The following is a 15,126-nucleotide window of genomic DNA, read 5'->3' as shown; positions in this document are numbered from 1 at the left end:
GAGAGAACCATCGATTGGCTGCCTCCTGCACGCCCCCCACTGGAGATCAAGCCAGCAACCCGAGCATGTGCCTTGACTGGAATCCAGCCCAGGATCCTCCAGTCTGCAGGCCAACGCTCTACCCTCTGAGCCAAACCAGCCAGGGCATTTCTTATATCTTTATAATCTAACTCTGCCATTTCCCTCTACCCACCCAGTTGCTAGACTTCAGGATTTCAAATTAAAGTAAAAATCCATTTTTTCATGAGAATTTGTTGTTGTTGTGCCAAACCAAACATGCACATGGGTTGGATTTGATCAGTTTGCGGATGTTCCAGTAGTTACGAAGACGGACTCTGGAGTCTTGGGTTTGAATCCTGACTTCAACTCATCCATTCTCAGCCTCAGTTTTCTCATCTACAAAATGGAATTCTACCTCACAGCATTCTTACGAGGATCAAATGAGATGCTGGAAGCACTTAACGTGAGGTGGATTTCTCATGAAACTTATAATCCAGCAGAAGAGTCAATAAGAGAATCTCAAATGGGAATTACAGGAAGCTTCGTTGGGACAGTGGCATTTAAACAGAGACCTGAGGGTAATTATTTGGGTGGAGAAGTGGAACAGGAGGAGGGGAAGGGCCTAACAGGCAGAGGGAACCGTTCCCAAGCTTTCCTGAAGTAATCGTGCAAGCCGAAGCTAAAACAATGAGGACACAGAGACAATCCTTCTGACAGCATGACTTCCTGACTGATAAACGTGAGCTAGGAGGAGCCTCTCAGTTCAGCCCCTGCAAACTTAGGGTTTCACACCTTACTGGCCAGCGCCAGACCCATCGAGTCTTTCGAAGGACCCTTTCCCAGGTAGAAAAGGCAGGCAAGAAGGCAGAGAGGTGGAAAGCAGTTCCGTTTGCTTTGGCAGCTGAGGTTAGGAGGATCCCTCCAAAGCTGGCAGGAGAGGAGAGGAGGCTGGGCAGTAGGCAGCGCCTACAACCTCAGATTGAAGTGGAGAATGGGCGCCCCCTAGGAGCAGTGCTCGGTAGTGGACGCTGGAGGACCAGACCGAGCGGGGTGCGGGGAGAGAAGGAGGTTCAACTGGGGATAGATAGCCTGCCCGCCAGGAGCGCACTTCCAGCATGATGGACTCCTGGGAGCCCAGAACAACTGGGCTAAGACGGAGCTTGAAACTGGGACCACCACTACGTGCCCCATGGCAGGCCCTGAGCTGGGAACTCTCGTAACCATTGTCTTTACACTCCTAGCTCTGCTTGGAGGTGGGTAGCATTATCCCCATTTTTCAGATGTGAAAACTGAGAGTTGGTGACTTCCGAAGGCGGGGCGGGGGTTTTGCATGACCTCAGGGCCTTCTCCCTGGAACCCTCACGACTTGAAAGATACCGATTCCCTCATGAGATCGGCTACTAGTCAGGTTGTACGCCCCTCTGCAGCCATCTTGTTTGTAGTCCTCGTTCCTTTTCACCTTTCCATTGTTCCTGAGAAGTAGAAATGGCAGCGGGAAGGCAGCAGACGGACTGCGACTCCCGTCAGGTACCACACACGCGGAGGGTTGTGGACAGGAGGGCGTGTGAGTGCCTGGGAAGGAGGTCGGGTCGGGGAAGAAGGCCATCTTGTTTGTAGTCATCGTTCCCCCTCCATCTGTATGCTCTGCAACGGGGAGCCTCCGGGCAACCGGACTATCCAAAAATATTTTTTTAAATAAAGGCAGTAACACAAATTAATAACAAAGATTGAGAGATGGACAAAATTACCTGCTCTACAACTGGGAAAAGACAGCAGATCTACAACAGAGAAAAGTCAGCAAGCATAGTTGGTTCACGTGCCTATAATGATTACATATGGGAGAAAGGACTTTCTTATCAATCAGTTTTAGACGTCTGTCTCCTAAACCTAAACAAGGTTGGTGGCAGAAAAACATCTCAAGCTGGTCATCATTTAGGGCAGAGCAAGAGCCTTTAAAGAAAAAGAACAAAACCATCCTGTGACAGCTTGTCAAGACCATACCCTGGGAACTTCATCCACTGTCAATCCACAATCTATGTCTGAACCAAGAGGTCTGATGTTGTCCAGATCTTGAGATTTACTGTCAAAGGCTTTTTTAAAAAGAGGCTCATGTAAGAAACAGAGAATGTACGCTGGCAAGCAACAATATTACCACAGCTGTCAAGATGATCTGTTTGGTGTTTTTCTCCATTCTGCTATCGTGCTTTTTTGCATTAAATTAGAAGATAAATAAACAGCTTTCAAACGCTTTTTGCTGTCAAAAGCTTGACAAAAGTCCCAAACACAAGCATGCTGCTGGGATTCACCCACCTGTAGCATGCCTTGACCATTTCCTTCTATGGTACCTTCATAAGTGACATGCAGTCGAGTCAGGGGTTTTTCACACCTATAAGGAAAAAAAAATTCCCTTATTTATTTTTTTAATGACAGGGATTCACTACTGAAGAATTTTAAAATATAAATTATCTACTAAAAAATTTGAAAGCACTCCAAATTTCAAAAACCAGAAACAGATGTCTACTGTTAGAGTTGACAACCTAATAAAAAATAAAGAAAAAGTTGGTAATAAATCACATATGATTCTCAGATGGGCTCTATTTTCACTAGTTTGATAACTGTGTGTGTGTGGGGGGGGATATGTCTTGATGAAAATATATGCCACAGAAATTCTGATCTATAGTATTTTTATATTAATAAAATTGACAGATGAACCTACTACTGGTAAGTCACAATTATTTTCTTTCATTTCCATACACCATGGTCACTGAGGTGTTTATGAAGTTCAGGACACGCTACACCTTAGCATATTCAATATTTTAAGCGGAAGAGGTTTGAGAAAACAGCAGAAGAAGGTCACTTGAACCTCCCTTCTTCCCTGAAACAGGCTATGAACCCTCATGTGAGAGGTACCCTCCTTATACCCAGAGGAAAACAGCATCCTTATCTTCAAACACAAATGGGTTCCCAAAAAGAATCCTAACAAAGACAAAGGGGCCATGGTATCTCCACCAGTTTACTATAATTGCCTCCTATCCCTCAATCCATCCGCAACTGTCTACTCTCCATCAAACCTAGCCTAAAAGTACAGACGTCTATTTCTTTAGGTCTTCCTTTCCTTATGAAGGCTCCCATGTCATGTAAACTTATCTACACTAATAAAAGATAAACATGGTAATTGGCGTACGACCGCTACCCTTCCCATTGGCTAATCAGCGTATCCTTATGCAAATTAACTGTCAGCCAAGATGGCGGCCGGCAGCCAGGCAGCTGGAAGCTAACAGGAGGCTTGCTGTGGACTCCAACGTTCCCCCCGGCCTCTGAGCTTCAGTTGGAAACATAGTAACATTTACAGAAGATAAACAAAACTCCAGAAAGCTCCTGTCAGTCAGCCGGGATCTCAGAGCTGGAGTCGCAACATTGTTTCGAATACAGAAAACAAAGGCCAGAAACCTGCTTTCAGCCGAGCCTCAGAGAGAAAGCCGGCTCTCAGCTCCAGTGACAGCCATAGAAGGTAAATAAATGCCAGAATAAAAAAAAAAGAAAAAAAGGAGAGGTTTGGAGCTTCAGTTGCCCACCAGCCTGAAAACGGCCCTCAGCCCCTCACCCAGACTGGCCAGGCACCCCAGTGGGGACCCCCACCCTGAAGCAACAAGATGGCGGCTAATTTGCATACTGAAGGCAGGCGGCAGCAGGCAAGGCTGTCTGCGGTCTGGGACCCGGATCTGTGACCCTGCCGGGTGGGATCAGCGGAGCCGCGAGGCCTCCCGGCACCGGGATCAGCGTGACAGGGGGCAACGCCCAAACGCCCTGATTGCCCTGCGGCTCTGTGTGTGACAGGGGGCAGCGCCCCAACCCTGATCAGCCCTGCTCTGTGGGTGATAGAGGGCGGCGCCCCAACCCCCTGATTGCCCTGCAGCTCTGTGTGTGACAGGGGGCAGTGCCCCAACCCCCTGATCAGCCCTGCGGCTCTGTGTGTGACAGGGGGCAGCGCCCCAACCCCCTGATCAGCCCTGCTCTGTGGGTGATAGAGGGCGGCGCCCCAACCCCGATTGCCCTGCGGCTCTGTGTGTGACAGTGGCGGCGCCCCAACCCCCCCACCGGCCCTGCTCTATGTGAGACGGGGTAGAGCCATACCTCCCCATCGGCCCTGCCCCGCGTGTGACAGGGTGTGGCGCCTCAACTACCACCCCCCCCCCACGGGCCCTGCTCTGTGTGTGACAGGGGGCGGTGCCCCAGCTCCCCTATTGGCCCTACTCTGTGTGTGACAGGGGGGAGCTCCTCAACCCCCTGATTGGCCCTGCTCTGTGTGTGACAGGGGGCAGCTCCCCAACCCCCTGATCAGCCCTGCTCTGTGCATGACAGGGGGGAGCTCCCAAAACCCCTGATTGACCCTGCTCTGTGCATGACAAGGGGCAGCGCCCCAACCCCCGATGGTCCCTGATCTGTGTGTGACAGGGGGCAGCGCCCCAACCCCCTGATCGGCCCTGCTCTGTGCATGACAGGGGGTGGCGCCGCAACTTCCCTATCGACCCTGCCTTGAGTGTGACAGAGGGCGGTGCCCCAACCCCCCAATCGGCCCTACCCTGAGCGTGACTAGGGGTGGCATCACAACCTCCCCATCCGCCCTGCTCTGTGCATGACAGGGGGTGGCGCCCCAACTCCCCAATCGGCCCTGCTCTGAGCCCGACCAGGGGCTGCACCTAGGGATTGGGCCTGCCCTCTGCCACCCAGGAGCAGGCCTAAGCCAGCAGGTCGTTATCTCCTGAGGGGTCCCAGACTGCAAGAGGGCACAGGCCGGGCTGAGGGACCCCCTCTTCCCCCCGAGTGCACAAATTTTTGTGCACCGGGCCTCTAGTATAAAATAAATTTGTATGCTTTTCTCCTGTTAATCTGTTTGGTCAGTTTAATTTTCAGACCCAGCTAGGGATCTTAAGAGATTCAAGGAAAAACTTTTTTCTTCATTAGAGTGTTTATCAGGCTTACATTATATTAAAAAGCCAATTCCCTTTGATTAGTTTCATGATGACATTTTTCCTTAGATTTTTCCCTATTAGTTATTATATAAAAATATAAATTATAACAGAATGTAAAAGATGAAATCCAAACCCCTAACTTTTATAAGGGTGGCATTAATTTGGGAGGGGGATAAGGGAATTATATATATATATATATAAACACACACACACACACACACACACACACACACACACACACTCTACAGGCCGTTGCAGGAAGATTCCTGCAAGAATAGGGCTTCCTCGGGCCTATTCCTGCAAGAATATGGCTTCCTGCGGCCAGAGCGAAGCCGAGAAGGGAGCGAAGCCCGCCCTTCTCCGCTGCCTCGGCTCTGCTCCCGTGTCCGCTGCCTTGGGACACTCCATCGGCGGCGGAGTGGCGAGGCTGGATCGGCCGCCAGAGTGGGCGGACCGTGCCTCGCTGCTCGGCCCTGCGGCCCCTGGCCAGGTGACAGGCCCAAACACTCCAGAGGCCCTCTGGCAGCCCAGGAGCCCTCGGGGGATGTCCACTTGCCAGTGGGAAGCAGGCCTAAGCTGCAGCTGGACATCCTTAGCGCTGCTGAGGAGGCGGGAGAAGCTCCTGCCACCACCGCTGTGCTGGCAGCCGTCAGCCTGGCTTATGGCTGAGCAGAGCTGCCCCTGTGGGAGCACACTGACCACCAGGGGGCAGCTCCTGCATTGAGCGTCTGCCCCCTGGTGGTCAGTGTGTGTCATAGTGACCAGTCATTCCCAGTCATTCTGCCGTTAGGGTCAATTTGCATATTACCCCTTTACTATATAGGATAGAGACCTGGTGCACGGGTGGGGGCCAGCTGGTTTGCCCTGAAGGGTGTCCTGGATCAGGGTGGGGGTCCTGCTGGGGTGCCTGGCCAGCCTGGGTGAGGGGCTGATGACCGTTTTCAGGCTGGCCACGGCCCCCGGTTACCCAAGCTCCCAGCCTCTCCTTTTTTTCTTTTTCTGGGTTTTATTTATCTTCTATAATTGAAACTTTGTACCCTTGAGCATAGCCCAGGGCTGGCCAGGGCAGGTGGGAAGCTTGGCTTCCTCCATCGCCTCCTGTTCACTCCAGCTCCATGGCTGCCGCCATCTTAGTTGGGTTAATTTGCATACTCACTCCCAACTGGCTGGTGGGCGTGGCTTGAGCGTAGCAGAGGGATGGTTAATTTGCATGTTTCTCTTTTATTATATAGGGTGTGTGTGTGTGTGTGTGTGTGTGTGTAATTGTTGCCAATCCTCACCTGAGGATAATTTTTCCTATTGATTTTTAGAGAGAGAAAGGGAAGTAGGGAGGGGGAATGGAGAGAGAGAGAGAGAGATAAAGGACGATAGAGATAGAGAGAGAGAAACATTGATGTGAGAGAGACACATTGGTTGGTTGCCTCCTGCATGTGTCTGGACTGGGTCAGGAATCGAACCTGCAACTCAGGTATGTGCCCTTGAGTGGGAATCGAACCCACGACCCTTGGGTGTGCAGGCCAATATTCTAAGCCACACTGGCCAAGGCAACAATTATATATTTTTAAAAACAGTTTAGCTGAGGAAGCACTATTTACTTACTGTGACTTGCTTTTTTCTTGGTTTCAATGAGTCTAAATACATTTCAGACTGATAGCCTTAAACTCAGAAGGTAAGTCAATATATGTTCTGTTATAAGAGTCTAATTTGTATTAACTCATTTAATCCTCACAACCCTATCACTCCCTCCTTTCACAGATGGGAAAACAAGGCACAGAAAGCAGTCAAGTTACCTGCCCAAGGCTAGTAAATGAAGCAATAAAGATTTAAACCCAGGTAGCCTAAATCAATGGTTCAAGCTCTTAACCAGTATGCAATACTTTTAGAATAAATTACATTATAAATCTCTCGTAAAAATTGTATTATAAGTTTGACTTTTTAACTTCCTTTTAGGGGGGAGTCCCCATTTTCCTAGTCATTTTATTCCAGAGGAGACCACCTTTGAGGATACTACTGAAAAGCTAAAAAAGCATGATCCAGAAACCTCTGGTTTGTCAATCAGGATTTCAAAACAGAAATCTCAACTGTTGTCAATGATTCTCTATGACTGAAGTTGTCAACTTACAGCACAGTTCTCAATAAAATTATGAAATAGCTAAAAACGGGGCAGAGATTTTGTTTTTTTTAATATGTATATTTTTTTATTTTAGAGAGGAAGAGAGAGAGAGAGAGAGAGCAATAGAAACATCAATGATGAGAGAGAATCATTGATTGGCTGCCTCCTGCATGCCTCCTACTGGGGATCGAACCCACAATCTGGGCATGTGCCCTGACCGAAAATCGAATCATGACTTCCTGGTTCATAGGATAATGCTCAAACACTGAGCAATGCCAGCCAGGCAGGTTTTTGTTTTTTTTAAGCATCCTTCTAGCTTTTTAAAGCAGGTCTCTCCTTCTAGCCCTAGAAAATTCTCCATTTCACTGTTCCAGGAATCAAAGACACAGCCTATTCTGGCTGTTGGTGATTAACTAAGCCTGGCTAAGGGATTTACTGATAATCAAAAGGTTAACTATAAGATGTCAGAAACTTGGTCATCAGAAAGCCTCTAACTTCCTGGCACCCATTTAGCCCCTTACTCTTGAAACACCAAGAATCCTCATCTCCTCTTCATCCTTCCTCTATAAGTGAATGCATGTTTCTGGTTCTGTGGAGTCTGGGAGATGGATATTAATTATATTCTCTAACTCACTTATAAAGCAACTAAAACAAAACAGAGAACAAAAAGCTAGAAAGGCTACCAAGTTAAATTCTGTCTATCAAAGTTAAGGGGAGTATCTTGATCGTATTTAGGGGCAAAATTATCTCACTGACACAACACCTTGCAGATTTCTGCATTTTGACCTATCCCTTCACTCCCAGATGGCAATGTGTAAACGAGTGTACTTTCACATTAGAATCAAATAAATGACGAATGCAGAGGCGATCCTGAGCTGAACTGAAAACAAGCCCTCTGAATGACCTATAAAATCTACATGGAAGTGACATGAACAAAACATCTGTATTCCTATTACAGACTAATTGAAGATCTAAGAAGAGCAATCCTCTGTACCCTGACCTGGGCAGAGAACATAGCAGATTGTTACTTTTAGATCTAGGCACCATATTTTAAGAGGGACCAATGGTCTGGGGTATGTAAATAGCAGAAATAAAGCATTTAGAATTCACATTATATGTGAAATAGAAGAAATGAATAAGGTTTGTATGTACCTGTGTGCATTGTTATAGGTGTGGTGAGTCAAGAAAGCATTAAGATACATGAAGGAAGGCTGAACGTTAAAGAAAATTAAATTTACTTATTGTAGCTCTAGAAGAACCAGGAATGGGAAGAGAGGGATTATTGGAAAGACAGACTTTTTTAGTGAATGACAGTATTGGATAATAACACAAGCAGCCGAGTGAGGTGAAGTTGTGTACTTCCCACCACTGAAGCTGCCTAGTCTCCACCTGTCACAGGTAGTATAGAGCTGACAATATTTTTAGTAGGCCCCGGACCCAATGATTTCCTGGGATAACTTTAATCTCTAATATGCCATGACTCCAAAATGCTGTTCATGCTCTCTTCCTTTTTGGCTCAATTTTGCTTCTGTTTTTCTTCAGGTGTTTGGTCTTTTATCCATTTCCCCCTATTAATAATCATCTCAGCCATGCAGTCAGCCTCCTAAAGTAAGTTTATTTTTCTTTCACCTCACAAATAAACATGTTTGATGAACGAAGACACCATGGGAGAGCCACCTAAGCAGATGTGCCTTCTTAAGTTAACTCCCTTAAGAGTGAGTCTCTTTCATCACTTACTCCAAACAAAACAATTCAAAACTACAATAAAAATTATTAGACCTGCTAGTGTGGCTCAGCTGGTTGGAGCATAGTCCCGTGCACCAAAGGGTTGCAGATTTGATTCCCAGTCAGGGCACATACCCAGGTTGTGGGTTTGATCCCTGTCTGAGCTCGTATGGGAAGCAAGAGATTCTCTCTCTCTCTCTCTCTTCCTCTCCCTTCTCCCTCTCAAAAATCAATAAAAACATTTCCTCGGGTGAGGATTAAAATAAATTTTATTAGAATGTGAAAATGAGAAGCACTGGTTAACCAGAATGCACTCAAAATATGCATTTAGTATGTCTAGTCATGTCCTCACATGCATTGAAAAAGTCGATCCATTCTACTTTAAGTGCTTTGGAGATTTGCTCTAGACTAGGAAATGTGTTAACTATTCCAGGACACTAAAAATGTACAAATCTGATGAACTCAGATTGGTTATTATTCTCCTCAGTATTTACAGATAAATAATAAGAACAAAACAATAAATTAGCAACTTCCACAAAATTTGCCAATAGTACACATGGACAGGCAAACCTCAAAATTCTTATCAGGCAAATTCTAGGTAACTACTATTTATATTTTAGTTTAATAAAAATTTTTTTCCCACCCTGGCCGGTTTGGCTCAGTGGATAGAGTGTCGGCCCACAGACTGAAGGGTCCCAGGTTCGATTCTGGTCAAGGGCATGTACCTCGGTTACACGCTCGATCTCAGGGTCCTGGTCATGGCGCGTGCAGGAGGCAACCAGCCAATGAGTCTCACATCGATGTTTCTCTCTCTCTGACTCTCCCCCTCCTTTCCACTTTCTCTAAAAATCAATGGGAAAAAATCCTCAGGTGAGGATTAACAAACAAACAAACAAACAAAAAATTTCTCAATCTTGTTCTCCAGGAAGAAAAGCCATAAAATATAAATACTAACCAAAAAAGGAGCATATGAAGGAACAACAAATATTGGTGTTCCATTTAATATCAGTGTCTTCATGCACAAAACTCCTTACCTCTAAACAGGACTTTGTTTCAGAAGACAAAACTAAGGCAAAACAGTAGAAGAAGTCAAAGGGTTGCAGACTTTGATTCAAAAGGCATAACCTTTCTAACAATGAGAGCTATCAATGGATTTTGTTAGGTTCTTATGAGAAGAAACTGCCTAGCAAAACAGCAATTAAGAGTTTGGAAAACATCTTTCCAGGGGCTGTAAAATAAAATCCTCTCATGGTAAAAACAGTTCTTCTAATTCTAAGATTGCAGCATTGTTTTTATCATTACCTTTCCCACTCTGGAAAATCTTCAAGACTCTGTCTTGTAAATGTCACCAACCCAGTAGGTTCTACAAAAGCAATAAAAGAAAAACAAGTTTTGATTTTGAAAAGATTATACATATATTCAGTAAAAGAATGGGTCTAACAATGGCTATAAAACTAGTTTTGGAATACAACAGAAGATTGATTTAAAATAATATTATCCTTACAGTAGGAACTCTGTAAGTTGAAACTCTACAGTATGAAATAGCATGTCCTCACTAAAACAAAAAACTACACAAACAGCAGCACAACAGGAGGATGTGAGTGCTGGTACTTTTTAAATGTCATTTTCTAAACTGCAAACACTTTTAAGAAATAATTTGGGGAAAAAGATGCAAATGGGTGTAGCTTACACAATAAAGACAAAAGTGGATTTTAATCTGTAGATGGACTCTTTCTCAAAGAAGAACTTTAACCCTACATCTAAAAACTGGTGAATGTATACATACTTATGTTTTATAATGAAAAAAAAAATGTCTAGGATTAAAAAAAGAAAATTGTTGGCAAGCCTTTGGAGGTGACATAGCCAAATCCAGGGCTTAGATGATATGCAATTGCTCTTTTTATAAGGTGCCTTAGGCGGAAGGAGGAATTACTGTGTTCTAAATGATTAGAGAAGAAAGATGACATAGTTTTCAAGTAGCAATACATATAAGATCAAAACACAGTAAATTTTAAAGGATATGATCCTTTTTTGTTAGGTTTATTTTTTAACTAGTAGCAAAAGCAACAAATAAATCAGCTGGCCAAAAGTAATTTGTTTGATTCGATCAAAGAATAAACTAAAAAATCCAGGCCATTTTTGTTTTCTCCTTTTGTTGTTGTTTGTTTTGTTAAGCTCTTAAGCAAAGAGAAATGTCAGGAACTATTAGGGATAATGGTGGTAGAGTTCCAATGAAAGCTTAGCAATCGTTTCATTCCTTTGGATGATTCTACATTTCTGTACTTTCAGTCACAAGCATTAATAACTCAAAAATCATATGGAGTATTTATATTAAAAAACAGAATTTTGTTAACATGAGTTATAAAATATTTAGATGTCTATCTTTAAGACAAATGGATAGCATATTTAAAACTCACAAGAAGTCAAACAATTCAAATACTAGAGAAGTAATTCTATTAATAGAAAACTAATGTTAGTATTATCAGTCACGAACATCAGTCAGTAAGAGAAGTAAGAACATTAAATGTCCTTCATATACACTAGGAAAGATCAAAAGAAATTCATAAATGAACACTACTGGCAAAGCAAAAGTAAAAGCATATAAACATGGTTCTTAAGATATCTATACTAATAAAAGGGTAATATGCTGATCTCTTCCGGACAAAGCCACGGTGGCGGGGGCCAAGGCAAAGGCGGTTAGGGGTGATCAGGCCGGCAGGGGAGAGCAGTTAGAGGTGATCATGCCAGCACGGGAGGGCAGTTAGGGCCGATCAGGCCGGCAGGAGAGGGCAGTTAGGGGGTGATCAGGCCAGCAGGGGAGCAGTTAGGGAGCCATCAGGCTAGCAGGGGAGCAGTTAGGGAGCAATCAGGCTGGCAGGCAAGTGGTTAGGGGCGACCAGGCAAGCAAACAGAGTGGTTAGGGTCAATCAGGCAGGCCAGCAGTTAGGAGCCAGCGGTCCAAGATTGTGAGAGGGATGTCCAACTGCCGGTGGGATCGGGCCTAAACCAGCAGTCGGACATCCCCCAAGGGGTCCCAGATTGCAAGAGGGTGCAGGTTGGGCTGAGGGACCTCCCTCTCCCATACACGAATTTCGTGCACCAGGCCTCAATTAATAACAAAAACACCTTGAGAGCATGCCTATTACCTTTCTTCTATAAAAAGGCACCTTTCATGCCAGAATAAGTTACTTTGGTTGATTAAATGTTTTCCTTAATAATTCAAAATATATACTGCATATGAATCATTAATTTTTAAATACTCCACCTATAAGATACTTCATTTAAAACTATATTGAAAATAATTTAATTCAGAAAGCCCTTTAAAATCTTTCAGTCTCAAGATTCTCATTACAAATATTGATGTTTGGCAACACTCAAAAGTTGGTACTGATGGAATTGTATTTTATCAATTCTAAAAGCACATTTTTTCATGTATTAAATTTCTGAAAATGAAATACATCTTTCATAGTCCAAGGTATCTATCCATCGCATTTGGTCTGGATTAAAGTCAAACCTTTCCAGAGAAGATGTGCATCTGCTTCTGCCATCATCTAAGAGCACCACCAACCTCAGATCAGTCTGAAGTAAGCCCTCTGTTGCAGGCTTTTGTGGATCACACTGGTAATATGACTTTGGACCCCAAACTTGATTCACATTCTCAGAGGATATTTTTCCCCCTCTCTACCCAGTGCCAACACTGGCAGTGGTTTGCTTACTGTCCCTTTTCTGCACAGCCAGGTTAACTCCTCATGTATCCTTAGACTAAGGGTGTAGACTTTTGGTGTGCCAGCTTTATCAGAGAGGTCTCCAACGATTCCCCACCTTGAGTGTTTTTTCCTTCTTAGTGGTACATAACATAATGGCACTTCCTACCATCTATAATATCCTAGATTTGATGAAATATATGGTACTTTAAATACATTTCTTTTTCCATCTTTTTAAAAACAATCTTTTCTCCTTAAATGTAAAACACTTCAGTTACAGCAGAGACAGACACAAAGGGCAAGTGGGTGGGTTTGTAATTTAATTGTTTTAAACCTCAAATGAACAGGACTGCTGCTGTCGCTCGGGATCCTCTAGAGACACTGGCTGCAAAGGTTCGACCTCCAGCTGGGATCTCCTAATGACCCTGTGGCTGAGCTCACTGCAGTGGTGGGGCAGGGGCCCCTGAGCAGTGACAGTGGACAATGAGCCCTTGCCATCCCAGCGGTGCCAGACCTGGGTCTCCTCTGACTGGCTGGTGGGAGGTGGACCCTGCCCATCGATGTATTGAGGTGGATGTAGGCTATTCAAGCTGTGTCCTCTCTGATCACATGGACATGTGGGTTCAGGATGATGGCATGAATGCACTTGCTGTTCTTGGACAGAAGATTCTCAAAGCAAAACTTACGGAAATTCATTCCCTCCACAAGGTTACCAAGGCCTTCAGGCTCAAAGGAAGTGAGTCCTGGATTACAAATCTTTGTGCAGGCCTCAAAATCTCCATTGTTGATGGCCCCAATCAGTTGTTCTGTGATTTGGATGATCTCCTGTTTTCCCATATTGAGATCCTTATCTTCAGTGGTGGTGTTGCAGTTCTCTGTGGAGTCCTTGATCCCATCTGTAATGTTACCCACCATAGTGCTTTATGGCGCCTTGTCACCGCCACCCGACCTCTTGCTCAATAGGCTTTAGGCAGCTGAAAAGTTCCTGGAGACAAGTAATGGTCTTGAGGATGCCACCCTTCAGTTTCCTCCGGGCACCAAACTTACGCAAGCACTCCGTAGTCTCCTGATGATGTATCATGGATACCACCGTGGACCATTAGCAGAACCATGGATGCTTGAGAGCCTAGTCAGCTGAGATATGTTTTGCAGGGTTGTGGTTAGCATCTGGTTGATCAGTTCTTGGCTTCAGGGGTCACTGTCCCACTCTGGATGGGAAATCATAGACTCCAGCCTTGATCTGCTGATAGAGCTTCTGTTGATCCTCATCCTGAAAGAGAGGATATCCCACCAGCAGAATATACAAGATGACTCCACAGGCTCTGAAATCCACTGGTTTTCTATAAGGATCTTTCCTCAAGACTTCAGGGGACAGCTCTAGCTTGTTTGCTCAGTGGATAGAACATCGGCCCACAGACTGAAGAGTCATGGGTTCAATTCTGGTCCAGGGCATATACCTCAGTTGCAGGCTCAGTCCCCAGCCCTGGTCAGGGCACATGTGAGAGGCAATCAATCGATGTGTTTCTCTCACATAGATGTTTCTCTCTCTGTGTCTCTTCCCTTCCCTTCCACTCTCTCTAAAAATCAACGGAAAAAATATCCTCAGGTGAGGATTAACAACAAAAAAGGCTTCAGGAGACAAGTAAGCTGAGGTGCCAGCAAAACCAAAGTAAGCCTGCTGTTCTCACTATACTTGGATGGCTAGGCCAAAATCAGCCAGCTGCCCGCAGCATCCTTGCGTTTACACACCAGCAGCAGTTTCTCGGGCTTCTGGTCCCGGTGGACAATGTCATGCTGGTGGATGTAGTTAACGCTCTCCAAAATCTGATGTAAATAGTGGCTGGCATCAGCTTCATCGTAGGATTCTTTGGATATGATGTCTACAAACAGCTCTCCACCAGTAACAAGGTCAAACACAAGGTAGTGAAACCCTTTTTCTGAAATACTGTGATGGGAATGCACAATGGATGTCTCCAAAGTCAATATATCCAGGCCTCACGTTCTAGTTTCTGGTGATCCCGGGCAGACCAACTTCTTGGTATAGATTTTTGCTGCATACTGCTGCATGGAGGTTTTCTTCACACACCTGTGGACCACAGGAAGGCACCTTTGCCAAGCTCCTTGAAGAGCTGGTAGTTGTCGGTGAGTGTAGCCCATGCTGACATTGGTGCACAGTCACCATCACCCCACCAAGGGAGCAAGAGGAGGAGACCTAAATACATTCCTACAGTTCCTATTCAGTAGACTCTAGAACTTCTATATAAGGTAATTATTAAACTGCAAACCTCTTTTATTCCACTTAGTATTTCTTCCTTAAGCCTGTAGCTTTACATCCTGAAAACCTATAGCATGTTTCTCTATATTTCTACAAAGAACTACATTACCATATATAGTAAAAAAGCCAGAACATAAAATGTCTAATTACAACTTATTTTTTCAGTGTGATTAATTTCTAACACTTAGGATGGTTTATAAATTTCTAGTTGAAAAAAAGAAAAACACACAAAACTTTAGCCTGGCCAATGTGGCTCAGTGGTTGAGCATCGACCTATGAACCAGGAGGTCATGGTTTGATTCCTGGTCAGGGCACATGCCTTGGTTGTGGGCTCGA

At 44.9% G+C, this 15,126-nt stretch overlaps 1 protein-coding gene and 1 pseudogene across 2 annotated transcripts in view; both read right to left on the bottom strand.

Annotated features, from left to right (window-relative positions):
- The window catches only part of PARG (poly(ADP-ribose) glycohydrolase), a 185,661-nt gene that overhangs the window by 54,898 nt on the left and 115,637 nt on the right, over window positions 1-15,126 (bottom strand). For both annotated transcript variants that reach the window (XM_070433168.1, XM_070433167.1), the window contains exons 11-12: window positions 10,114-10,174; window positions 2,311-2,386 (exon numbers count right to left, since the gene is read on the bottom strand). In XM_070433168.1, coding sequence (XP_070289269.1) covers window positions 2,311-2,386; window positions 10,114-10,174 — 137 coding nt within the window. The remainder of the gene's footprint in view (window positions 1-2,310; window positions 2,387-10,113; window positions 10,175-15,126) is intronic.
- Window positions 12,953-14,680, bottom strand: LOC139022152 (calcium/calmodulin-dependent protein kinase type II subunit gamma pseudogene; annotated as a pseudogene).

The sequence above is a fragment of the Myotis yumanensis genome, unplaced genomic scaffold (genome assembly GCF_028538775.1).
Source record: "Myotis yumanensis isolate MYYU_CA2020_CCGP unplaced genomic scaffold, mMyoYum1.0.hap1 SCAF_13, whole genome shotgun sequence".
Taxonomy (NCBI): domain Eukaryota; kingdom Metazoa; phylum Chordata; class Mammalia; order Chiroptera; family Vespertilionidae; genus Myotis; species Myotis yumanensis.
Note: the sequence above shows the minus strand (reverse complement) of the source record. Positions and strands in the feature narration are given on the sequence as shown.